The sequence below is a fragment of the Siniperca chuatsi genome, linkage group LG19 (genome assembly GCF_020085105.1).
Source record: "Siniperca chuatsi isolate FFG_IHB_CAS linkage group LG19, ASM2008510v1, whole genome shotgun sequence".
Lineage (NCBI taxonomy): Eukaryota > Metazoa > Chordata > Actinopteri > Centrarchiformes > Sinipercidae > Siniperca > Siniperca chuatsi.
The window spans coordinates 2,869,605-2,896,598 of NC_058060.1; the positions used below are offsets into that span (position 1 = coordinate 2,869,605).

The 26,994-nt window shown below is 39.6% G+C and overlaps 1 protein-coding gene across 3 annotated transcripts; it reads left to right on the forward strand.

The window, feature by feature from the left end:
- The first annotated feature begins 214 nt into the window (after window positions 1–214).
- On the forward strand, window positions 215–26,588 carry LOC122866621 (polypyrimidine tract-binding protein 2-like). 3 transcript variants are annotated; one of them, XM_044176518.1, is made up of 14 exons: window positions 215–368; window positions 2,171–2,198; window positions 5,721–5,781; window positions 14,138–14,310; window positions 15,035–15,175; window positions 15,965–16,120; window positions 16,237–16,347; window positions 16,491–16,701; window positions 17,077–17,192; window positions 19,244–19,277; window positions 19,884–19,976; window positions 23,443–23,659; window positions 24,841–24,918; window positions 25,091–26,588. In XM_044176518.1, the coding sequence occupies exons 1-14, from the start codon at window positions 361–363 to the stop codon at window positions 25,218–25,220; spliced, it is 1,557 nt and encodes a 518-aa protein (XP_044032453.1). In that variant the 5' UTR covers window positions 215–360; the 3' UTR covers window positions 25,221–26,588. The 3 variants fall into 3 exon arrangements, with proteins under 3 accessions (XP_044032453.1, XP_044032454.1, XP_044032455.1); XM_044176519.1 differs by having other exon boundaries at window positions 16,491–16,689; XM_044176520.1 differs by having other exon boundaries at window positions 5,721–5,739.
- The last annotated feature ends 406 nt before the right edge of the window (window positions 26,589–26,994 follow it).

A 26,994-nucleotide genomic window follows, 5' to 3' on the forward strand; every position in this document is an offset into this window, starting at 1 on the left:
TGCAATTTTATGGAAGTTTCTGACATATTTTTTCTCCCAGTCAGAATACACGGAGATCAGTCAAGAGATTACCGCATCTTCATTACTAACCAACACAACGTAGTTGTCCCCGATTACATTTATCACATATTTCCTCAATAAACCACAATCATATCATCATGCATATGTGTTTCAGTTTACTGTAGCCAGGCAGCGCGCTCAATAGCTTCGGGACTTTCCGCACATTTCCGCCATTGCATCGTCTTGCAATTTCACGATTCCTCCATTTTGCTCTCGTATGTATGTGTAGGTGCGCAGTGTCGGTGTAAACTGGAGAGACAACACTACCGAAAGCGGAGGAACTGAGTATTTTCTACAGAAATGGACGGGTAATATTTTATCAGCGATGCTAACTAGTTTACATTCCATTTGATTTATATTGAGGTACTGTAGAGCACTGGGTATGTGAATGCGTCATTTTATGGAAAAGCTGAGGAGTCGTATGCTTGTGTTAATGTGTTTCCATAGCCACGCGCTTCCATTAAGGAAGTAACGTTACCTAATGTTAGCATGCTAGCATAACTTAGCTAACGCCCGATGTTTGCTATATTAGCTGCAGTTAGTTATCTTTGATTAAAAAAATGCTTGGCGTGTATGACGACGCCATGGGGGGACGTGTTGATATAGTTCCATAATCTACTCCTTCTCCACAATAGTATTTTGCAGCAGTGTGCTAATGAAGTTTAGCAAACGTTATGCTAACTAACGTTCAGTACCGTTGATCCTTTGTGTTGTAGCTAGGTTAGCTAGGTTAGCTAGCTAGCCTTAAGTGGCCGTGTGGGTCCAGTGTCATGGTTTTAAATCATTATGTGCTAGCATCACTTGAACACACTCTTTGAACGTATTATCTAGGGAAGCTGCACGGTGTTAAATGGTAGCTAACGTTACTGTTAATATTACTCCAATAGTGTTATAGTGAGTAGGCAGTAAGTTAATGTGTATAACACCGAATGTTACATTAAGTGTACTAGGATGTTGGTAGGTAGGTTGGCCATGCATTGAGGGTTAAAGAATCATAAATGAGCTCCTTGGGAAACGGGTAGGCCTAGTTGGAACAGCATGAAGCCGGATAATGTATGTGGTTAAGAAAAGAGATTATACGTTATGTATATACACTATATATACACTACCGCTCAAAAGTTTGTTGTCATTCTGTACATTCAGATGGCTGGAGAGGAATACTGTATTTTTGAACGGTCTTTCATGCTTTTAGGTTGTAGAAAGTCCTGGTTACAAATAGATGTTAGTTAGTATGAAGGGTTTGCAAAAAAGTAATGTTTTGCACATGGTGAACAAAACGCTGTACAATGTTCCAACTGACAACTGAAAGGGCAGAAAGAGACAAAGATACCTCTGAGCAACCGTTAAATAAGAATATAACAAATCAGCAGTCACTGGTAAAAGAAATTGGAAGCATAGTGTTAAAAGTCCAATTGCACAGTTGTGGTTAAAAATGATCTAGGGTCACTTGCGCCTTTGGAGTGGAAAACAAATTAAAAATGAACAGTATTTGAGTGTCGTGGTTACAACAGTATTCTCCCCTGTCATGCAACACTATGGGGACATTGACTAAATGGAAGTTTTAATAATTTATTTATCTTTAAAACTTTTAAATGAAAATAATACATTTGGTGTATAATTATACTGTTTTTATCTATGAAAAAATAGCCATTATTGAAGGAAAGAAGAAAACATAAATATAACTGGTGACACTGACACTTCCCAGTTATACACACTGCGTGTATAACTGGGAAGTGTCAGTTAACAAGTACTGGTATCAGGAGGCATTCTGTATTCAGAATGAATGACTGGAAATGTATTAGTAGGTATTCAGTCTATGAACAATATACAGCTAAACGGTTCTGGTTCTCAGTGAAACTAATAGGGTTGTTGAGCTTGTAACTGGCATTTGTTTCTAACATTTCTGTATTCTTTGACTTATTGTAACAAATATCTGTTTAAAATTCATACTACTTTGCAGTTTGTTAAATATGTCAATGTCTTCAAAGAGAGTGATCCACATCAGATTGTATATCTGACAGTATCTTGTTTTCTTTTTTGTATTTTTTAAAATTGTATTTTCCATGTTAAATGCTTTCATTTGACCAAATGAAAATTGTGTCTCTTTCAGCATCAGTGATGTTGCAGTTGGAGTGAAGGTGAGTTTTCTGCTTTGGTTTTTGCTTAGTGTTCACTGCACAAATCACATGAGCCTGCCTTGGACACTGTAGGTGTGTTTTTTGTTGCATTATGAAACAACATGCACATTGTTACTGCTTGTATACTACTGCGGTTGAACAAAACAAACAGCTTGAGATTAGAGAAATGAATATTCGAAAATACATTTTCTGCAATAACCCTTAAATGCATGGGTGTGTTTTCAAACATTCTTAGATACCATGGTCTTTAGAGACCCGGCACTTACATTACATTCAGAAAGTATTAAGACCCCTTCACTTTTTTCACATTTTGTTAAGTGGCAGCCTTATGCTAAAATTGTTTTAAATTAATTTTTTCCCTCAACAATCTACACTCAATAAAGCAAAACAATGTTTCCACATTTATTTATCCCACCCCAGAAATATCACATTGACATGAGTATTCAGATGCTTTGCTATGACACTTAAAATTGAGCTCAGGTGCCTCCCATTTCTCTTGATCATCTTTGAGATGTTTCTACACCTTGATTGGAGTCCACCTGTGGTAAATACAATTGACTGGACATAATTTGGAAAGACGCACACCTGTCTATATAAGGTCTCCCAGCTGTCAGTGCATATCAGAACAAAAACCAAGTCATGAGGTCGAAGGAACTGCATGCAGAGCTCAGAGACAGGATTGTGTCGAGGCACAGATCTGGGGAAGGCTACAGAAACATTTCTGCTGCGTTGAAGGTCCCAAGAGCCCAGCGGCCTCCATCATTCTTAAACAGAAGATGTTTGGAACAACCAGGACTCTTCCTAGTGCTGGCCGCCTGGCCAAACTGAGCAATCGGGGGAGAAGAGCCGTGGTAAGAGAGGTGACCAAGAACCCGATGGTCACTCTGACTGAGCTCCAGAGATCCTGTGTGGAGATGGGAGAAACTTCCACAAGGACAACCATCACTGCAGCACTCCACTGATCTGGGCTTTATGGCAGAGTGGCCAGACAGAAGCCTCTCCTCAGGAAAAGACACATGAAAACCTGCTTGGAGGTTGCAAAAAAGCACCTGAAGGACTCTTAGACTGTGAGAAACAAGTCTGAACTCTGGTCTGATGAAACCAAAACTGAAGTGTTTGGCCTCAATTCTAAGCATCATGTCAGGAGGAAACCAGGCACCGCTCATCACCTGCGCAATACCATCCCAACAATGAAGCGTGGTGGGACAGCATGCTCAGGACCTCAGACTGGGTCAAAGGTTCACCTCCCAAAAGAATAACTACCTTATGCACACATCCAAGAGAACGCAGGAGTAGCTTAGGGACAACTTGGTGAATGTCCTTGAGTGGTCTAGCCAGAGGCTGGACTTGAGTCGAACATCTCTGGAGAGACCTGAAAATGGCTGTCCACCGATGGTCCCAATCCAACTTGACAGTGCTTGAGAGAGCTAAGCACTGAGTTATGGGTCTGAATACTTTTGTCAATGTGATATTTAAATCTTTTCTTTTTGATAAATTGTGCAAAAACTTCTGTTCCTGTTTCACTTTGTCATTATGCGGTATTGATGAGGGACAAAATGAATTTTAATGATGCCGAAAAATGTTTTTCTTCTTCTAAATGTCTTAATATATTTCAGCATAACGTGTTATATTTAATGTTACTGTACTATCTTACACATAGGCTACTGTAACTTCTCATAGACTGGCACCTACCAAACCCAGATTAGCCAGCACTGTAATCACAAATCACAGTTTTGTGTGGCTAGACAGATATGGCAACTCCAGCGTTTTTCTTTAGTTCCTCAGGTGAAGCGGTTCTGGAAAATCCAAAGACTTTTAGAGCATCCATCAGCTTTTGAAAGTCGTGGTACCTCTTTCCTTTTTTTTTCGAGCCATGGCCACATCAGCTGAAGGCAAAGGTTCCTTCATCAGTCCTAACTTCTCTTGGGAATGCTACTTGGATGGTATTTTGACTGGTGTCCCATTCAGATCTCATGTTGTCTAAGCAAGGGTGGTCATTTTCATGCTCCAGTAATGTAATGTAGTGTAATATAGTCCCGGTTTGCTAAAGACGCAAGCTATGCATTTAAGGGTTAACTTTAAATTCAATTTACTATCATACAATACTAAGGAAATCAGCAAATATTCACACTTGAGACATTGGAACCAGTACATTTTTTGCATTTTTGCTAACTTAAATAATTAATAATACACCATACATTTTGCTGATAAATTTTCTGTCTATTGACTAGTCTATTCAGCTCTAGCTTCCACATTTCCAGCAAATTTAGAAACCATTCTTGATGATACTTTCATCAGTGTCTTGTAACAAGACCCTCTGTCCTACATCTGAGTAAATATCATTTTTGGCTTGATAATTTGTTGGACTGATGGTTATAATGGATTTACAGTAGATTCTACTGAACAAAACTAAGAAAAATCTAACATTGTGAACTGGCTTGGCCTGAGGATGATGCTGTATTTTAAATCCTTTCTAACGCAACGAATATTCACAAAATAAATATAAAGAGACATGCCATAAAGATTAGACCACTTTTCATTTTAAATGGCTTTTTGTTTTCTCGACATTGTACCCTCATGTTAACACCAGAACAATCGGATTAAAAAAAAAAAAAAGTTTTGTGCTTTCATAGCATTAGAATTGATTTCATGAAATGGGTAGGGCTTGTGTCCGTGCTGATCACCAAACAAACTGTTTTTTTTTTTTTTTGTGTAAGCGCATTATTGTTCTAGCTACCTAACCTGATTTGTTGAGTACCAGCTGCATTTCTGTCTGCACAAAATAAAGTTAAAGTTCTCTCTTGAAGGGAAACGGAACAGTCATAAAATACAGATTCCTCTGATATGGTGGGTCTTTTGTTTGCCATTCTGTTTATTTCATCAATATTTCAGTGTCAAAGGCAACACAGAGAGGGTTGCCAGCTGTTGGGAGAGAAATGATTTCTTGGATTCTTGTAGCTCGTGCACTGTGTGCTCACATTTTGGACCATGGCTGACAACTTTATTACCCTTTCAATTTATTTGTGTGATGTTGTTGTAGCAGGGCCTGCAACATCTAGTTTATCGTAACCATAAAGAATGTTAGTGACAAAAGAACAATTGGTTCAAATTCAGTCAGACAGAAACAAGGAGGGGTGTATGAAGCTATTATAAAGTTGTGTGTGTAATGGGTCCCTAGCCAGGTTCCTCTTCATCCCATCATTCAGGTTTTAGAGCACAGGGCACCCGTCAGCTCCGGCAAGCCTTCTGGGACCTAGTATAGCTCAGGATGAAATTACACATCTTGACATCTTAAATTCAGCAAGATTAAACCCACACCAGAAAAGCAGGAGCTAGACCACTCTTCTGCTGTTTAATGTCCCTTTCCACCTACTCTTCTACCCTCCTTCTGTTACCTTTAACTGTCTTCAGAGACCTCTGTTTTATTGTTGTCTTTGAGGGCCTGTCTGGAAAATGGAAATAGTTTCCCCCATTATTTTACAACTGTGCCTGACTGTCTTGTCTTTGTCTCTTTTTCTGCAGAGAGGATCAGACGAGCTGAGTATGTACAACAGTCCCAACTCTGGCATGAGCAGTATCAGTGGTGAGTTCGTTCCGACCACCCCTGAATAGGGAGGGGCTTGACGGAATTTGCAGGAAGTCATTTGAGTGGTAGTGACAGATGGCAGAAGGAATCAAAGGATTAATAGGTGTTTTAAAAGTGAAACAGGCTGTCCGATTTGAACCATTCTCTCATGGGAGTTATTTAGTGTCTGAATAACTTCACGCTCCTCAGTAGGTGGGCACCCACACACCACAACATGTGACTGGAACACACATAGTGGACACCACTGCATTTTAATGCTTCCTCACTGATATCAGAAGCATCTCAGAGAAAATCTGAGAATTATGGGTGACTGAAAGAGCTGTTCATGCTGCCACAAAGAGAAGACAGACAAACCTATTAAACACTCTGCCAACAAAATGAGAATGATGGTAAAGGCATACACGCAGGTTTTGTGAGATTGTCTCTTTAATCAAAGTGCCAGTCTACCATTGCTACATCCAAGCTAATGTCACCCCAGGGACCTGTCTAATAAAGTGAGATAAAGATTCTCATACTGCCTTTTATGTCGGTAGGTTCACAATTTCAACCATTGGTGAGCTTGAATAACCAGACTAGCAGAGGTGGGCGGTTTTTTAAATGCAGGATTTCCCAGTCCTGCTATGATGGCTTTAAAAAAAGAAGGATCTGTAACAGATAACCTCTAACATTTAAGTCTGCTGATTAAGTCTGATGTTGAGCTACGAAACAGAATTCTTAATCACCTTGGGGTAGTTTGACTGGCAAAGATTACTTTGTGCATTCTCAGCATACTGTGAATCTTCTGTCATCAAGATTATTCATTTACTTTCTTTATTTCTGTTCTCAAGAAAGCCAAGCTTCAGATTAATATATTTGAACAGTACAAAATGTAACAGTGGTTACTTGGTAATAGTGTGAATACATTAATAAATAGTCATTAGTGCACAGTGGCAATACATTCCATCATTGCGTCAGCATGTTGCATATATAAAATCATTTTACAAAACTTTCATTTTTCTGTGCTGCAGTGATAAAATATGAATGCAATAAATAACAGTCAACCAGCTAGATTAGACTTGTCATTCTGCTCTGTGTTGGTAAAGTTACTTTTAAAAAGTAATCCATTACTAATTATTTGTTACATTCCTGAAGCTTTAACCCTCTGGGGTCTGAGCCCTTTTTTCCCTATTACTGGGGCCTCGACTCTCTTAATATATAAAAATGTGTATATATTCAGTACTGTAAGGCACATGCAAGTAATTTTTTTTTTTCAGCACAACATGGGCTATTTGAATATGTATGCTGCAGTGATATCACATGGTATTGTAAAAAGTTATGAGACCAAGAAGTCAAAAGTAAAACGCCATCTTCTTCCACAACAAACCGCTATGTGCAAAAATGTACTATCTTCACATTTGTAGCCCAAGGCCTCAGGTGGGGGGAGGAAAAAAAGAAAAATAAAGACTATTACACAGACGAACAGAACTATTTACGTTTCTGAAACTGAAAACGGGCATTTTTGCTGACCGCATCACTTTCGCCAAGCTGATCTCTCCGTTTCTCAATTTCTGTTCAGTAATAAAACATTTGCAAACAGAATAAAACACCAAGCAGAATAAAAATACATATTCCACTGTTTGCACGCTATGTCCATTGGCAAGTGCCTACAATAAGTAGGAACATGTCTTTACATAGCTCAGTACACTTCAGATAACTATCTTGACACATTATTTACTCTCTGAAGGTTGCTTCCGTGTTGCAGTAGATTTCGAAATGCTCAGGACACAGCATATATCTCTACAATCACGTTTGTACATCGGTGATACGCCATTTTGCAACCATGATTGGTGCAGTGCTTTGCGCACGGTTCACCACCTAATAACACAGCTTGTGATTGGAGAGGAGAGAGTCAACATGTCTACCAGCAATCTCATTCACTACAACAGTAAAAAAGGTGTTTGTACAGTCGGCATTAAATAAATAAGTACATAAAACATCGAATTAACGCTTTTCTAATTTTTTGAAGATGTCCAAAAATAACAGTGTTAACCTTGATGGATTACCAAGCCCCTGGATGGATTATAAGAACAAGTGATGGCTCGTTGTAATGGCTGAACAGTGAGCTGCAGGACAGTTTTTAAAGCAAGTTGCTACATACATTCGTTAAAAGTATGAAGTGAGTGCTTTTGCGATCATAGACGACTGATGTGACCTCAGAGGGTTAATGAGAGTATTCATTACTCAATGAGGAAAGTAATCAGATTTCTCATTTCTTTTGCATTACTTTTTAAAAACCTAACAGACCATAACTGTCATTGGTATCTTCACGTTGTGTGAAATATATGGAGCATATTTTTGGTCATAATTCAAATTAAAAGTCCAAATAGTAAATTAAAAGAGATAAAATTAAAGATATTATTTTATTACACTACTAGGAATAATCAGACTATAATTAAACTTAAAAAGGAAATTGAAAAAGCTAATTTAAAATGTAAAATTATAATTTGAAATTGTAAAGTAACATTGAAAGAAAGGCTCCTTATGGACAGCAGGGGGAGCTGCCTGCTAAAGCGCACACTGCAATGAAAACGGAGCAAGTAGAGTGAGCAGGGTCGGAGGGAGGACTGTTTTTTTTATTTTTATAAAGCAACTCCACCGCAATTCCCTATCGGTCTGATGGCGAGAAAGCAGTGGACAGTGCAGCAAGTACAAGGCTAACATTAGTGGCTAGCTACAATAGCTGTTACTGGCATGCATGACTAACGTTACATTGATACCATGGTCACTTGTAAATAGTAAACAGGCAGTGTCAAAACACTTAGGGAGCAATATGCTCTAAGGAAAAAAAAAAAATCATCTTCCTGCAATATTGTTATATGGGCCTGCCAGGAGACGCTGGCTAACAGTGCAGACCAACTGATTGGGCTAACATAATTTAACCGGCTTATGCAGACATCTAATTTACTTATAGATATGCTAAAATGGATTCACGTTAACTAACATTACACACTAACTCTCTGCTAGTTCAGTGTTACGCAAGTAACTAACGTTAATCACAGCAGGTTTTAATTGTGCTGCTCCAAAACAGTGTATCTGAATAAGTCACAGACATTACCCAGTACACTCTAGTCTAAAAATGTAATAAGCCTGATTGAATACAGGGTTAGACTGTTGAAGCAGTGCAGTGTATGAGGTCAACACAAGCCCCACTGTTTTTCTGTTGCACTTATGAGATGTTTCACCTGAACACTGCAGTGTTTCCACAAGTGCTCACTGGGTCATAGTACAAGCTGGACATTAGATACATAGCTGATTATGTATCCATTGGATCAATGGACACCACTAGACTCAGGACTTTTTCTTTCACTCAGACTTGTAAAGGTTTTTATATTTTTTGTGTGATCTATAATTACCTTGCTTTATTTTGCTTATTGTATTTTGCTTGTTATATCTTGTGTCACCTGAATTTCTCCTAGGGGATCAGTAAAGTGCAATCTTATCTTAACCAGATTTTACATGACTGTACAGTAACAGTACGTATTTATTGTGCTTCACGTTATTTGCTTATACTTTGGCAAATTCGCTGCTGAAATTAAAAAGATATGACAGCTCATTTGGCTGCCAACTCACAGCCACAAGTTTTTACTACTACTATTATAATAATTCAGATATATTTTTGTAGGTTTACTCATTTGTTCCGCTGTCTTTAAAATAATCTAACTGTTCATTTATTGATGCAGCAAAATTATTTGTATTCTAAGGATAATAAAATGTTAAAATAAGTGTTCTTCAATAAACTACTGCACAAAGTTCCCACACCAGGGCTCAAACTTTAGTCTTCCAGTCATCAGTCAAATATGCTAACCACTCAACCATGCCTCAGCTCTGTCAGGTATGTTTCATAGTATAAGTAGCATGTCTTATAGCATAATTAGGGCGCATGTAGCAGTGTTTTGATCTAATATGCAAACTACAGATTGTTGAAGTTGGGGAAGTAAGAGATGAGCAGCTTCTCTTTCTGACCACACCTCGGTGTGCCGTTTAACATGGCAGTGATAGAAATCCGTTTAAAAACCAGCTGGCTCTGCTGTTGCCATGGCTATGATGCCTTGAAGTGTGCAAGTCAACATCAAACAGGCTGAATCCAAATGTCTGGACTTCCTCCCATCCATTGCTGTCAGCCAACGTGGATGGCAGGGCACGGTACGGTTCCTCCTCTAGTTTGGACTCACAATGCTCTGCCAAACTCACTGTGCTCTTTAGCAGGCAGCTCCCCATGCTGTCCATAAGGAGCCTCTGCGCCCCAACCGTTTCAAACCCTCCCTCTAGCCTTTGGGCCACGCCTCCTCATTTACATACAGCTTGAAGCATTTTAAAGTTCACTTTTTTCATTGTCGCTTACATTTTCAAATGATTATTTTACATTTGACATTTACAATTTCCTTTTTCTATTTAAGTTTAATTATGGCCAGATTATTCCTAGCAGTCTAATAAAATAATCTTTTTGCTCTTTTTGTATTTCTTTTAATTTACTATTTGGACTTTTAATTTGAATTATTATACTCTATATAAAGATAGTGATTCTTCAGTATAAGTATATCAAAATTAAATTATTTGTATTGAATTTCACTCTGACCAGTATGTGTTAGTTAGAAAAAGACCACTAGTTTCATGTCAGCGTGCAAGTGCTCAGACAAATTGCTTTGAATTTGATGCCGTGGGCAAGCGATTGTGACCTGGGGCTGGTTTCACAAAGAGACTTTGACTATGCCTTAGATATAACAAATAGTCAGACTTCAGGTAGACTTCTAAATTCATCTATTGCACAAAGCAGTTTAGTTCTTGACTATCTTAAGCAGGACTACGGTACAATGACTTCTAGGAAAATTAAGACTTTTTTCAATGTAAAAAATGGCTGACCGGCCGGAGTAACCGCATCCAACCCATAGACTGTATATAAAGATGGACGACATGACAGCTCCCCAAAAGTGAAGCAAGGACGTCTCTATCGCCTCCTGTTGGCTGGCCGCAGTATAGGTCATAAATCCCGCCCCCTCAGTGTTAGCGAATGGGACATGAGCCAAACTAAAAACTCAGTTCACGTCAAATACATTTTTTGCCATAGATGGTTTCTGTCATTTTAGGTAGTTCTTATCACGCTGATGTGTGTTCAAGTGTTCATTTTTCTGATAAGTTTGGTCTTAATTAGGTATTTGATGCTAAAAAAAGGGGGTTATACGTCATGATCGACAGCCGAGGCCAGCTTGCGATTGAGTTGGCCGGTTGCATGGGCGGGACCTCGATACTGTGCAGACTCTGGCTCTAAATGATGTCGCCCAGTGCAAGATGGCAGCTCCCTTATCTATTCAGTTTTGTACAGTGGGAGGAAGTGGAGACATCTCGTCCATCTTTATATACAGTTTATGATCCAACAGCTCAGCTCCATTTACCGTAGCACAAAATGTTTGTCTTTTGGAAGAATTCAACAGTTAAGGACATTTTACTGGAAAATTCAATTTAGTGAAAAAGAAAAAAACCTGATATGGAAAAAAATTGCAGCAACAGTAAACAGTGTTAATTCCACTGTTGACAGGCGCATCAAAGGCGTTCAAAAAAAGATAGAAAAACATGGTACAACAAAGAAATATTCATAAGAAGAAATCCTAAACAGGAGGAGGACCACAGGAAAAGCTGTGACAGAAATGGTGCTGAAGATATAACGTTACGGTGGGCAGTCGCCTCTGTTTTGGGGGATAAATGGTGGACGGGAAAGCAGAGTATGCGGTGTCAACAGTGGTGCGACTACCGGGGCTCCCCCACCCACACCGCCCAGTGCTGTCGCAGTCAAGAGGGAGAGACAGAGGCCAATGACAGCCAGAAGGAGAACACATGTAATATTAGGATAATGAAAGGGAGCCAGGTGATCAGAGAGGGGAGAGGACGGGAGGTGGGGAGACAGCTACAGCTGGTCTGAGTGGAGAGGTCTGCCGTTAAGTGTCAGAGGGAACTACTACAACTCTGTCCGTGATGCTAAACAAACAATACCAAAAACTCCAGCTTGAAGAAAAAGAATTGCTGCTTGAAATCAAAGTCTTAAAGCTTCAGCAAGATAAATTGAAGTTGGAGAGGCAGTTAATGGAAGAGTAATTATGTTGTGTACTTCTAATACCTTGAAGTTTCTGCAATTGAGGCAAGCTTTAATATGAATTTACTGAGATTGCAATGCTATATTTCGTCAAACATTATTTAAAGACTGCTTGTGCTCAACTGCTCATTGTTATTTGGGTTTTAAATGAGTAATTTATTAATTCATCAGAATAAAAATGTATTGAATGAATATTATACTGTATATATGTTAATTGTCTTGTGAGAAATTGAAAAAGTTTTCTTGTAGCACCCGAGTTATAAAAAAAATAACCTGAACCGATATTAGTTATATTTACTTATTTAATTTCTTAATGTAACTGAATGGACAGGGGAGGCAGGCAACACACTGGCTCAGTTTCATGTGATTTTTAGTTGGGATTTCAGGCAGAGGAAAGTCTGTCAACATACATCTGTCGCACATATCGACTAGTTCCATTCTGCTCCTCTGAATGTATGTCCTCCATAGTCTCTTTACGATATACATCTCTGATATCAGAGATGTATATCAGATGTTGCAGACTCTGTCAGGTGCCATCTGCAGTTCTCCATGAAGACAGTGAAAACGCCTCTTCAGTACTCCAAAGGCTCTCTCTGCTGTGTTACGAGCCGTGAGCTGCATTGTAGTTCCTCTCTGCATGTGTGGTAGGGTTCAGGAAGAGAGTAAGGAGCCATGGTTTCAGAGGGTAACCAGAGTCCCCCAACAGGACTCCATCACTGATGCCTTGCTTAAAGCCAAGGCAAAGTTGAGCGTTTAGCATTATTCGCGAGTCATGAATTGATCCGGGCCAACGGGCAACACAGTTGAGGAACCGGAGATCGGGATCACAGACAGCCTTAATGTTTAGGCTGTGATATCCCTTTCTGTTTACAAACAAATGTTTATCAATTGACATCGCCTGGATTCTGACATGTGTCCCATCAATGGCTTCTACACCGTTGGGAAACCTTGCAATGCTGAAGAACCCACTTTTGATAATGTTTAGCTCAGCAGGGTTGTTTGGAAACTGAGGGAGCTTATTTGAAAGCGCCTGACGATGTCCTCACTGATGTATATAGCCACTGGGTTACTGCGGTCTCTAAAAAAACTTTCCCTTCTCATTGCTCTCTCCATAAAAATGTTAGTAAATCCCCAAATTATGAGCCATGTTTTCCTCGTTTCCTTTTTTGTAGTTGGGTGCTACTGGTCAGTGGGTGTCAATGATTGTTACCATGGTAACATGGGTCTTAGACCTGAGTTAGCCTGGGGATAAGGTGTTTAATAAATGGACTAAATTGCATTAGACTAATCTATGAGCAAAATTGAGACTGGTCTAACACAACAGACCAGTCTGAAATACAGTGCATCTGGAAAGTATTTACAGCACTTCACTTTTCCACTTTATGTTACAGCCTTATTCCAAAATTGATTAAATTCATTATTTTCCTCAAAATTCTACAAACAATACCCCATAATGACAACGTGAAAGAAGTTTGTTTGAAATCTTTGCAAATTTATTAAAAATAAACGAAAAAAATCTCCTATACATAAGTATTCACAGCCTTTGCTCAATAATTTGTTGAAGCACCTTTGGCACCAATTACAGCCTCAAAGCTTTTTCAGTATGATGCTACAAGCTTGGCACACCCATTTGTGGGCAGTTTCTCCCATTCTTCTTTGCAGGACCTCTCAAGCTCCATCAGGTTGGATGGGGAGCGTCGGTGCACGGCCATTTTCAGATCTCTCCAGAGATGTTTAATAAGTCTGGGCTCTGGCTGGGCCGGAACAAGAGCTAGGTATCTCGGGCTGGCTATGTAAGCTGTAATTAGCTACCTATTGGGTTGTGAAGTTGTGAGTTGAGAACTGAGGTGATAAAAGCAGGTATCCCAAATGAAACAACAGTGTTTGGGTTGATAGATGGTACATGAATGGTGTCACCGTGCACGTCAGTTGCCACGGTCATTCCTGTCTATGTGAGCAATCGGCATCTGGCATTGTGCATTCACATGGAAAAAAACATCCAAATACGCTAAAATGACAAAGGGCTGTTGTACAATTGAGTGCTTGAATAGATTAAGAAGAATTTTGACTCCAGGCTTCCACTTAGCACACATTGTTGGTTTAGGCCTTTTCATGAGATTTGTTGACAATAAGAAAAATACAAAATATCGCCAGCCTTATCCTTTAAATTACACTGTCTCTCATTGCATTGATTGCCGCAGTTAATCATTGTTTATGCTAAAATTTTAGACGGGGCTTCCAATGGCAGTGACAGTAAAAAGCTGAGGGTGGAGGAGGCCCCACCATCTCGTGTGCTTCACATCAGGAAACTGCCCAACGAGGCCTCCGAGACTGAAGTCATCGCCCTTGGCTTGCCTTTTGGGAAAGTCACCAATATCCTCACACTGAAGGGAAAGAACCAGGTGAGTGCAGGAAACAGATTGACAAGGTATATTTGTAAGAACCACAAAACAATTTTTAAGCTTCAGTTTTGTACCACAGATTAATAAATACTGGCGTGGGTGGGATGCCGACATTATTTCCTTTTTCTGTAGGTCAGGGGTCAAATTTCTATCTTGACCTGTCAACGAACAAGTGTCAGCTGACATCTTACTGTATCACACGAGTACTTCAGGTGCATTCAGTTTTGCTATCTTCAACTGCATCTGAAACATGCCCATAGCTCCATACAAAGGCCTATTGTCTGCCTGCTGACGGAGGGCCGTAGCCGTAGGAGGTACTTGGAATTTGTCCCCCTGATTCCTGCCAAGAACACTGATGCTTTGTTCTCCTCACATTATCAATGTTGGTATGTCGCCTAGTCTTGATCGATTGGCAGCTGCCTCATCTCAATGTTCAGACAACTTCATCTGTGTTGGTCTGATAACGTTTCTGTTGCCACCACAGTGGTGAATTACAATTAGCTCTGGTGAACACGTTACAATTGTGACCTCCGGCATAGAGGCTAGTAGTTGGGTCTGTTTATTTATGTATCTGTTACTTGCAGGATATCTAAAATTACTAACATAATTCAATTTGTCCAAATTTAGTGGAAACTAAGTAGAAATGATCAGATAATTACTTTTTGAATAGTGACAGTGGTGGGGCATTTATCAGAGCTTTGTTTTCTCTTTTCTCTTCTTCCAGGCGTTCTTGGAGATGGGGACGGAAGAGGCGGCCATCACTATGGTTAACTACTACACCACTGTAACTCCTCATGTCCGCAATGTCCCTGTCTTTATTCAGTACTCCAATCACAAAGAACTCAAAACTGATGCTGGCAATCAGGTTAGTAGAGCCTGACTTAACGGACTACCGTGTTAGGAAAAGTTTGCTTAGAGTCTGCAGGTTTTCATTTTAACCAAACACTTGATTTCGTTAATTGGCTCAATTTAAATTGCAGAAAAGCGTTTAATACCAGTGTTGGAAATTAGCACACTCCGCTGATTTTGTTGTAGTAGTAAGTAGTGTAACAGAGCGATTTGTGACATTCCACAATGCAGATTGAATCGCGTGCCTGTCTGTCACTCAGACACTATAACAAGGAGACACAGAAAAACAATGTGGCGTTTCATTGCAGGGGTTCACATTTAAGGTGTTTATTGATTCATGCCACCTCATGAGTAACATGCAAAAAAACGTTCTACCTTAAAAGTTTCCGGTAGCTGCCTTGCATTTGAGCGGCAGTCTATAGCTAGCTAACGTTAACACACTGCCGTTACACGTTGACATTACACACTGCCGGTTAAAACAAGTGGCGGTTGTTAATTTACGACCCAGTTTAATACACGGCTACTACTCTTGTGCCTTGTTAATACTTGCTTATGTACTTTTTGTTTGGTTGTCTTAATACTTTGAAATTCTGAAGGTCTAAAACGTAGAAATGATAATGATGTTTTCTATTTCTAATGACCAACAACCATGGAGGCTACCTGTTTTATTATTTTACAAGTCTGGACATATGTATCCTTGCTTGTTCTGTTTTCTTTGCGTTAATAATAAATAAAATGGGTCACCATCTTGTCTGTTGAGGTTCATTGTTAGAGATAGTGACTGACAGCTTGTGTTTGGCTGTAGCGGACCCAGGCGGTGCTTCAGGCAGTGTCGGCAGTCCAGTCTGGAGGGTCACCAAGCTCAGATGTACAGGAAGCCCTCGCTGCAGCCTCCAGTCCTGTGCTGCGGATCATCATCGACAACATGTTCTACCCTGTAACGCTGGATGTACTGCAACAGGCAGGCAACAGTTGTTGTGACCCCACACAGTAACAAATGGTTCAGTTGGCATGTGACATAACATCCACTGTCTGTACTTGAATGTTAATGTTTGTGTTTCTTCATTTTATTGGCAGATTTTCTCCAAGTTTGGTACAGTCATGAAAATAATCACATTCACCAAGAACAATCAGTTCCAGGCCCTTCTGCAGTTCAGCGATCCTGTCAATGCACAGCAGGCCAAACTGGTAAGAGGTTGTTTATCTGCAGCTCCCAGTAGTCAAGTTAAGAATTTTTATTACTAATCACCTACTGTCTGTTTGTTGGTGCTTTGCAATACCAAATGTAATAGTTGAACATGGAGGATGAGGATTTTTTTCCCCCCTGCCAGGCACTGGATGGTCAGAACATCTACAATTCATGTTGCACGCTGCGTATCGACTTCTCCAAGCTGGTCAATCTAAATGTCAAGTACAACAACGATAAGAGTCGCGACTACACGCGACCTGACCTGCCTGCTGGCGACGGCCAGCCCAGCCTCGACCCCACAGTGGCCGCTGCCTTCAGCAAAGACTCCAACTCCCTCCTCGGTAAGATCCCAGGTAGATCACACTTTTATTTTTCTCACTTTTATCTTGATGATGTTGTTTATACCCAATGGCTAAATGCTTTTAATTTGTGGTTATGGCCAGATAGTTCAAAATTACAAGGCCTTGTGATTAGATTGCACATGGTATGAATTTATTCTAATAAGACATTTTGAGCAGATTCTGGACAGGTTGGAATAATTTGTAAATTTGTAAACTTTAAATTGAATTAATTAATACTGAAGTGTGGCTGCAGCTGCTGGATTTCAGTCCAAAATAGAGAGTGTCAGTCATTTTGGTGGTTTAAAAGTTCCTTGCTGTGTTGTAATGCTGTGGTTTAGTGGAAGTGCTGCTCTCCATTCCATGATTGTCTTGTCTACTTCCTGTCAGGAGCCCTGAACCCTCTGAGTGCGGCAGCGGCTGCTGCTGCTGCTGCCGGGAGGGTGGCCCTAGCTGGACAGGCAGGGTCCAGTGGGGTCCTGCTGGTCAGCAACCTCAATGAGGAGGTCAGTAACACACACACACACACACACACACAACATTCAGATGGACCATATAAGACTTTAAGTCCACCACCCCTACCCATCACCTTCATCCCTCTGTTCTTTTTTTTTACATTTTATTTTCTAGTTATGGCCAGTTGTCCTCCTTGTGCTACATATCCATTTTCAATGTCATGTGTCTGTCATAGAGGACACATAAGAATGAAAGAATAAATACGAATGTTTTTGTACATATTTGAGCTGAGAACTAAACTTGAAATCACTTAAACCAAACCACTTAATTTGGCATATTTACCTATAACACTTCCATGATCTTGGACAATTCAGTTTTTATCCAAGTATTATAAACTCTTTCAAAATAAGAAAGCAGATGGTTTGGTGCACCCATAGATTTGTTTGAGCTTTTTATTCGATAAAATTTCTCTCTGTAGTCAGGCTGATAATATCTGAGCCAGAAAACTAGTCTATATCTAGAAAATCCTCTCGTGTTCTGTAATTGTTTAGGTATTTACAGAACATTTTGAACCTCAGAGGAGCTGTGAGGTTGTGTGCAATTTTAATTTATGGTGTCTGTTCTAATAGTCACAAATCACTGAACTGTCCCAGGGCACAACTGACGTTACACCTCCGGAATCCAAACCTTTTTGGAAGTGATGGACTGGACCTCTTGTTATTCCAGTTAGTTTTGATATGAAGCAAAAAAAAAAATGTCTAACCATTTTCTTTACTGTATTTTCTAGTGTCCTTTACATGCCCAGGGCCTGTTTTTTCCCCTTTTGGTCAAGACTCATTATGTCCCTGTAAGAGAGAGGGGATTTGCTGTTTCTGTCAATGCACCAAAAACCTCCCCTCTTTCCTCCTTCGATGTTCTGCCCTTCCCTTCTCAAACTGTTTCTAACTCAGCTAACTGTCTCTTCTGTTTTTCTCTCTAAGCTCTCCTCACCTCATATGAAAGCTCATATGAAATCATTCTGTGGTCTCCTAACCTGTGTCTCATTTCTGAGAACAAATGCCTGCCTCTCTGAAATGCATGTTTGCTGTCGTTTCTCCCTCTGTGTTTTTTTTTAAAACTGTGACTTAAACAGCATCTAATTTGTCTCACCTAACGTCTCTGTTTCTTTCTTCATCAGTCTGTTCTCTCTGGTTGTGAATGAATGTGTCATACTGGAGCCTTTGACAGTATCTCAACCATTCAAACTGAACCCCTGATGTTAAGATACTGTGCTTAAGCTTTCTTTTAGCCTCTTGGACTTGTGTGAATGCCACATTTTACTCAAATGGCCTTCACATCAACTCTTGCATTAAAACTGCATGGTCTCTTAATTATTTTTTTACCCCCCAGCTTCTCACACTCTTGTAGTACCATTATCTGTCGCTGAAAGATTGTATATCTTTAGATTTCCAACCTGCTGCATGTTGTTTTTATCCCATGGTTATGAGTTTATATTGCTGATTTTATTATGATTTTGACATTTAATGTACCTTTACCCCATGTTTGTAGGGTGAAAGACATTTTGGCACAAGTTATTTGCTGTATTTTGACTAAAGAAAACATTGATCCAAGCCATTATCTCTGACCAAACTACCTGCATTATTCCAGTGTACTGACCTATATTTTATTTTTTGTCCCTTCCCCCTCCTCATTTTTAATTTTTTTATTTTTCCCCCAATTTGCATTTGCCTCCCTATTCATCTCCCCCTCTCTCTCTCTACCCCCACCCTCCTCCTCCCCTCCATTTATCCTGCCTCCCCCTCCACTCCATGTGCTGGTGGGGGACTTTTAACCCTTCTAATCACCCCTTCTTCCTCCACCTCCTCCTCCCACATTAACCAACCCCCTCTCCAAAACCCCCTCCATGACTCCTCTTCCGCCGCCTGCTCCCCTCCTCCATGACCCACCACCTCCATCACTCTCCCGGGGGAAACAAAAACCACCATTCCTCCTACCTACCTCCGTTCTGGATTGATCTGTCCATCTCTACCTCCGCTCCGCTCCGACTCTTCTACCTCTCTACCTGTCTCACGCTGCTTGTTGCTCTTCTCTCCCTCTAAAGATGGTTACGCCCCAAAGTCTGTTTACCCTCTTCGGTATGTTATCGTTAGCTCTCTCTCTCTCTCTCTCTCTCTCTCTCTCTCTCTCTCTCTCTCTCTCTCTCTCTCTCTCTCTCTCTCTCTCCTATCTCTCTCTCTCCTATCTCTCTCTTCTACTTTCTCTTTTTCTTTTTGTTCTATTTCCATTCTATCTTTGAGACATTTGTCATTATTATTTTCATTATTATTACACCCTTATGTATATTTGTTTGCGCACAGTAGCTTGTTTGATAATTTGTAATACATTTTGGGCCCCTGTTTATTGGTTTGGGTTAATGTTCAATACATTGTCCTAAATTTCACTACGTAGTAATCTGTTAATGCACGGTTAAGTCATTATTTTTGCATGCTGTTTTTATTTATAGCCATCAGACACAGCTTGATAACTCATCTGTTTAGAGGGTGTCTCTTAACCTGTTCTTTCTACACACCTCTCACTCTAAAGTCTACTGTACATTTCTTGTGTGTATTCTGCTATTCTCTCTTCTTTGTTTCTTGTCCTTAAATATTCTTGTTTCTAATGCTAACTTTTTGTTTTTCTAACTGTCTGCTTTCTCTCCACCTCACCTCTTCTTCTCCTGCCTACCGGTGGCTCTTATGCAGGAGTGTATGGCGATGTCCAGAGGGTGAAAATTCTTTACAATAAGAAGGACAGCGCTCTCATTCAGATGTCAGACGCCAACCAGGCCCAGCTAGGTGAGCAGATATCATAACCACCCAATTCAGTTATTCACATCTAATTGTCTTGTGATGCTAGTGGCAGCGTTTGTCTGGGAAGTGGGTCGAAGTCCTTTTGGAAGGAAGTCACAGCTGCATCCAAGGGGGGCATACATCATACTGTACAACTGTACACCTGTTGAGTGCTACAAATTATATTATTAATTAATATTATTATTACATACTACATTATTATTACATATTATAATAATTATTATTATTATTACAGATTTTATACATATAACTAACACAAGAAAGTACACCCCTTTGTTTCACCAGGGCTTCACTGTGCTACTGACAGATATTTGAATCAATATTTAACTTTTTCAATATTTTCCTGAAGCTAACCTCAAAGTTGATCTTTATCTACAAAACCGGACCAATTCACTAGTTCACATTTAGTGATAACTACATTTTTGTGGTACTTCACATTACTTTAAATATAATAATAATAATAATAATAATAATAATAATAAGTAATAATAATAATAATTCTTAATAATAATCATTACATTGAGAAGTGCCATTGTATGTAGTGATGACTACAATGTTGTTTTCCATTAATGGTATTATGACAAATGTCTGATAGTATTATTTAAATAAACCTGTTAATAACTCTCACTTTGGCTAAAATGAAGAGCTAGCTTCACAAACTGACAAGCTGCTGCTCTGTTCTGAATACTCCGGAGGCCCTGATTGAGATTCAGTTCAATTTTATTCAATTTATTTATATTCATAACAGAAGTTAGGTCATTACACCTTTCCTATAGAGCAGGTCTAGTCCGTACGAGAGAGAGAGAGAGATTCATAAAAAAAAAAGTTGCATTGTTTATGTAGTTTTCACTTACTTAGTATTTTTAACTACAAGTCAATATTTGTATTATTATTATTATTATTATTACTGTATTATCTTAGTTATCTGTATTTACATTTTTTCTGTTTGTTTTTATTTCACACATGCTTTAGCAATGTTAACATCTGTTTCCCATGCCAATAAAGCCCAGATGAATTGAGAGAGAGAAAGAGAGAGAGAGAATCAACACACATTTCCACAGTCTGTCAAACACACAGAGCAAATGTGATTTTTTTGTTCATTTGTTTTTTCTGCTATTTTCCAGATTAATTAATTTATTTTTATTGTATTGTTTCTTTTAATCTCATTATTACTTGACACTTTGGCAATATTGTCTGTGTTACACTCGTGCCAATAAAGCATATTGAATTGAAAATCGTTTCCCCCAGAAAAGTAGTTAGGGCCAGTGGCAAGTATCTTTTGACGCCGGGCCGCCGGCTAAGTGTCTTTTTATGACGGGGGCCTGGCGCGGGCCAGCGACAGACTGATGGCAGCATTAAGGTTCCTCTGATAACAGACTTTTCTTAAAGAGTAACTAAACTCCTAAAACACTTTTTTTCAGCTGAAAACCAATGTATATGGATATTTAGTAATGTTGTTGATGGATTCAGGTCTAAATCTTGGCATTTTAGTGCAAAGTGTTCTACATATTGTGTTATAAATCCGTCTATTGCAATTTAATTTTGCTATTGGCTGATCTGGTGGCAGGTCACATATATTTTGGTAAGTTTTCACACCAACTTTGGGGTTTAGTTGCTCTTTAATAAGGTTACAAAGTGCTTCACAGCAGATAAAGAACAACACAGGGATCATAAAACTTCAGGGGATAAAATAAAGTAAAAATTTTTTAGATGGCAGTAGAATGATAAAACCCAGTAACTTAGATTTAATTCATGAACACCTTTAAAAGATGCTAATGATGTAGCCTGTCTGATTTCAATAGGCAGAGTATTCCACCTTTGGTCATAAGCCAGGATCTAGGAACAACCAGTAGAGCTACATCCACCGATTTCAGAGAATGCCCAGGCACATAGGGAGTCAATACATCTCATGTAATTTGGAGCAAGGCCATTTAAAGCTTTAAAGTGATCAGTAAAAATTTGAAATCATTCGGAATAAAACAGGCAGCCAGTGTAAGTTGGCTAGCACAGGAGTAATGTGTTTGTATCTCTTGGTGCCTGTTAGAATTCGAGCAGCAGCATTCTGCACCATTTGGGATCAGTGAAGGGAGCTCTGACTGATAATTCTGCCTGAAGTAACGTTAATGTTATTGATGTTCGGCTGTTGTTCTAATGGCGTTACCGAGGATGGGGTGCTCGGGGTTCCCGACGTCAGGCTGCTCACTGGCTGCGCTTTGTCGACCCAAGGATGGGCTATTGTTGACTTGGTGGAGCCGCAAATGTTAGCAGTCTCTCTGTCATCGCCATCACCTTTGTCTGGAAAAAAACGATCTACGGTTTTTTGGCTTTTGCCTTTCCTCTTTGACATTATCTCTAAATGTCACAAAGGAAGTATCTGTGTTGCTGACTGTTTGGCTAGCTAGCTAAGGTTGCTAGGTAACGTTAGCTTGCAATAGTTGGAAGCATCAAGTGTTGAACGTCACTCTACGCACAATGAGGGTAAAGAATACTGATCTCAGACCTACTGTTTTCCTATAGTGCGTTGACGTTTTAACCAATAGGTCGCTGGTGAGCTTTCCAACCATTATATCTATGTTTCTAACCGAGCCGCCCCACTATAACTGTAGTTTAAAAAACTACAGGGGGTCGGTCAGGCCCCATGGGCCTCCGAGCTTGCAATGCACTAGAGGAAACCTATCTGTTAGCTGTTGCCCAGTTCTCATGTGCTATATAACCAGCAGGTACGGGACTGCAAAACAATCAGCTAATGTTAGATAGTTTGACTGTCAGACTCATCGCAATGTCTGCCTTTTTTTAACTGCAAAAGATGCCATTCACTCACTTTAAATATCAAAATATACATAATACAATGTGGCATTTCCCTCTGTAGCAATCAATAGCCAACAGGGACATTTTATGTTTGAAGGGAGTCCCTGTCACAATGATGCGGATCAAACCATATAGTGGCTTGGTATTCTTTATTGTAGATACTCTAAAAGATCCATGATTCAAATGTAAACCAAACAATTTCCCCACCACCAACATTTCCAAGTTGAAACTGTAATCACTTCCAAATAGACTGACAGGTCTTTTAAGAGACTCTGCTGTCCTTCAGTATGTTGAATAACAGTCACAGTTTTTAGAATGCAGCTAGTTCACTTCTCCCATTTGTTGTTGTTGTATGATAAGTGAAAGGAGTGTCACTTTATAAAGAGTTGTCATCACCTAGTGTGACCAGCTAAGTGGATGTATACAAAGATTTTCACTTTCTTTACAGCACAAAGTTTCTGTAAGTATTTCATTATTCCCAAGTCTGATGACATAAACATGAGCACCGTTTAAGATTTTATGGATATGGATCTAGTTTTGACTGTGTAGAGATTTAATTTTTTTTCTTATTATTGGGTCAGTGAATACCACATGACTGCAGCATCCTAACCGCTGACCTTCCTTTACTTTGCCACGGCCAAAGCAATGAGCCACTTGAATGGCCAAAAGATGTATGGGAAGATCATCCGGGTGACGCTGTCCAAGCACCAGACAGTGGCACTGCCTCGTGACGGTCTGGACGACCAGGGCCTGACCAAGGACTACGCCAACTCCCCACTTCATCGCTTCAAGAAACCTGGCTCCAAGAACTTCCAGAACATCTTCCCACCATCTGCCACACTCCACCTCTCCAACATCCCGTAAGTTCTGGGGCAGTCAGCTCAGGATCAGTCAGTTTTGTTGTTAGATGCTGGAGAAGGCTGTGTCTCAAATATCCCTTGAAACAACTAGGGCTGTTCATGCAGGTCCACTGGGAATTACAGTATTTTTTTAAAGACAAAATTAAAAGGCAGAATATATTACTAGGGCTGGACCCTTTGTCTCAACACTGTAAGAGTACCAGACTGAAAAGACCTTTTTCCACAGCAGACATTTTAAGCAGAAAAAGCACAACAAATGTTGTTAATAATGGCTCAGTTCCATTAACTGTCCCAGAAAGCCATGCCAGAGAGCCAGCATGCACAATAATAGGACCCTAGAACTAGCCCATCTAAATAGAATGCATTAATTTTTAATGTTATCAATTACACTTGTGCTTTTCCTGCTATGACATGTCAAACTATCTGCTGTGAAAATGGTCTATTGAGAACATTGCATGACGTATCAAAGTGGCAGGTACTAAACTTTGAAATGGAGTCAGGTGCTTAGTTGTGTTTAGTTACTGTCACCGTATTTAGACACAGTCCTTGTTCAGCTCGATGTGATAAAAGAACATCATATTAATATTCAGCAAAATTAATTTTCAAAGCCTAGGTTGGGCTGGACGACGTGGCCATTGTAAGTCTCAGTTTTCATAATGTAGTCATTTTACAGATTCTGCAAAAACAAAAGTTTGAATTAATCCAAATAATTCATTATATCCCCCAACCCTAAACCCAGGTCTGGCACCAGTGTAAGAATATTTAAATGATATCCAGCCTTATATAACAACTTGGCTTAAACAGTCAGTTCACAGAAATTACAAGACATTGTTTTCTCACTTCCCTCTAGTGGAGTCTGTCCATGCAGATAGTTTTGGTTTTATTTGTCCAGGTTTGAAGATATCTATATCAATTTCTATCTCAATCCCAGTACAAAAGAGTTGAATGAAATTTTGTTTGTGAAGCTGAGAGCTTTGAAAAATTACAAAAATTAAATGGCTACATTTCTTATCAGAAGAATTGTTTCTTGTTATACTGGATATTCCTCATACCTCACTGTCAACAGTTTTCATTACAACCACTTGAAAAGCCTATGAGTACTGTTGAAGCGAAGTCTGTGAGCGTGCCATGACATGCCTGAAATTCGGCCCTGACTAATCTGTGACCTTTTATCTTAATAGACAAGATGTGACTGAGGATGACCTGCGGCTGCTCTTCTCCAATGCTGGAGGCACTGTGAAAGCATTCAAGTTTTTCCAGTATGTAGACCTATCCTACAGTAAGATAAGTCACATGCACCCACTGAACGGGAACTGACAACAGTTATTTTACTGTTGAATATCCATTATAGGCTCCATCTTGGAACAATTTGTGTTGTACACCAGCAAAGTTTATTTCCTGTGGTACTTAAAACTGCACCATATTTTTCAGGGATCGCAAAATGGCTCTGATCCAGATGTCAACAGTGGAGGAGGCTATCCAGGCCTTGATTGACCTTCACAACTACAACATGGGAGGCAACCAGCACCTGAGAGTCTCCTTCTCCAAGTCCACCATTTAAGAAGTCTGACTCACAAACTCCTGACAGTACCAGGATTCACCGTCTCTGAGCTCAGCGGTCAGAAACCTTTCAGACTATGTCTGGACACTGGGGGGGCACATTGATTGAATCAGTTTTGTTGTTGGGGTTTTGTTGATCATGTCATTCCTTGAGAGAGACTGAAACCTTTGACTTGCATCATTTTTTAAAGAGAACACTTTTGAGGATGTTGCAGATACTGGATCCTCCCAGCTATTCTTAACTGCACCTCTGTATTTTAATGTCAAGCAAAATATTGACATTATGATTTGTCCTTCTGTACAATAGTTTGATGTAGATCAGTGTTTATTTCTTGATTTAGTTGAAAAGATACAGTACTTATGTGCCTTACTTGACAATATCAACTGTTTCTACAGCTGGACATGTTCATTAATTACCCTCCTATTCTTTTGAGGCACATTGGTATTGGACGTTTTTGGGGCTTAGTGAGAATGCAATGTTTTGTCATCCTCTATACATTATTACAGTTTTTGACACTCTGCCACCAACCAGGCATAGCTTTTTTGTGTTGTTCCAGTTTTAGAGTTTTAGATTCACAACATTTTCCTTTTTAGTTTAGCAACAGGAGAGAATGTTTCTAAGGCAACATGTAAAAGATTTTACAGCAGCCTGTGACAGGCAGTTTAACTTGAATTCCATTATTCCATAGTATGTGCAGTGCAAGATTGTTCTCCCCCAGTTTTGAATCCACATAATGTCACATATCATAACGTGGCTTGTGGCTAAGTATTTCTTTAACTGTGTTTTTGAACCATGCTTCTTCCATAGCAGTGAGGTGTAATTGTCAGTGACAGTGATTTTCTAAGCATGTATAGTTATATGATATGATCTCACATCAGAAAGTGTTGCATGCTGTGGAAGCAGTTAGATGAGTCCACTGTGATGTCATTGTCATGTGACAGTTTACTCGAGAGGGCTACTCAGTTGGACCAAAGTTTATGTGCCTTTAGTGTTCCTTTAATTCTTTTTTTTATTTTTTAAACAAGCATTTGAAAACACTGAAATTGCATTTCAGGGACAAATGCCCAGAATTTTAAGTGTTGAGTTAATTCCCGTTTTTTTTAATACCCAACAGGACCTCTTGACTCGAGATGTTTGCTTGGTAATAATAGTTATGTATATTTTTTCTTCCAAGTCCGATTTTATACAGCTCAATATGTAAGGATGTGGTATAGTTCTGAAGAGGCACAATTAAAGGATGAATTATTTTCTAACAAGGGGAGGTGCGACTTGGTTTCCTGCTTTTTGAATTTTCCCTCTCATGGTCTCGTGTATTCTGCATTACGTCTGTAGCATGCCTAATAAAACTATTCTGTAGCTCTGCATTCACCTCTGTCTCTCTTCTTCTCTGTTCTGTCTGCTCCGCTCACTTCTGAAACCATCTTCAGTCCCAGGGTGGGAAGGAACCCAAAATTCATTTTGGAGCCACTTGAAAACAAGTTCTAATAAGCCAGATTGAGCCCTCTAATGGTACTAATTCACAAGACAAGAAGTACATTTTATTGATGCGTTTCCCACCCTGCCAACTGACACAATCTATTCCTTTGATGTCTTGCTCTTCTCTCCTCTGGTAGTTGCCTATTTTCTAATCAGTCTCTAAGGACCTCCGCTCTCCTAACAATCTATCTGATCTATCTACTTGCTCTCACACTTTTATCAATTACATTAAATGGCCTCAGTTGTCATTCCTCGAAGATTTCTGCATTTTACGCTACTGCCAGATTTGGAGCATCTT

What these genes read in the sequence shown, in the direction of transcription:
- LOC122866621 (XM_044176518.1), top strand. An exon ending in CGCTGGATGTACTGCAACAG is followed by an intron (nt 16,121 to 16,236) that starts GCAGGCAACAGT and finishes TTTTATTGGCAG; the next exon opens with ATTTTCTCCAAGTTTGGTAC. An exon ending in CGCCAACCAGGCCCAGCTAG is followed by an intron (nt 19,977 to 23,442) that starts GTGAGCAGATAT and finishes CCACGGCCAAAG; the next exon opens with CAATGAGCCACTTGAATGGC.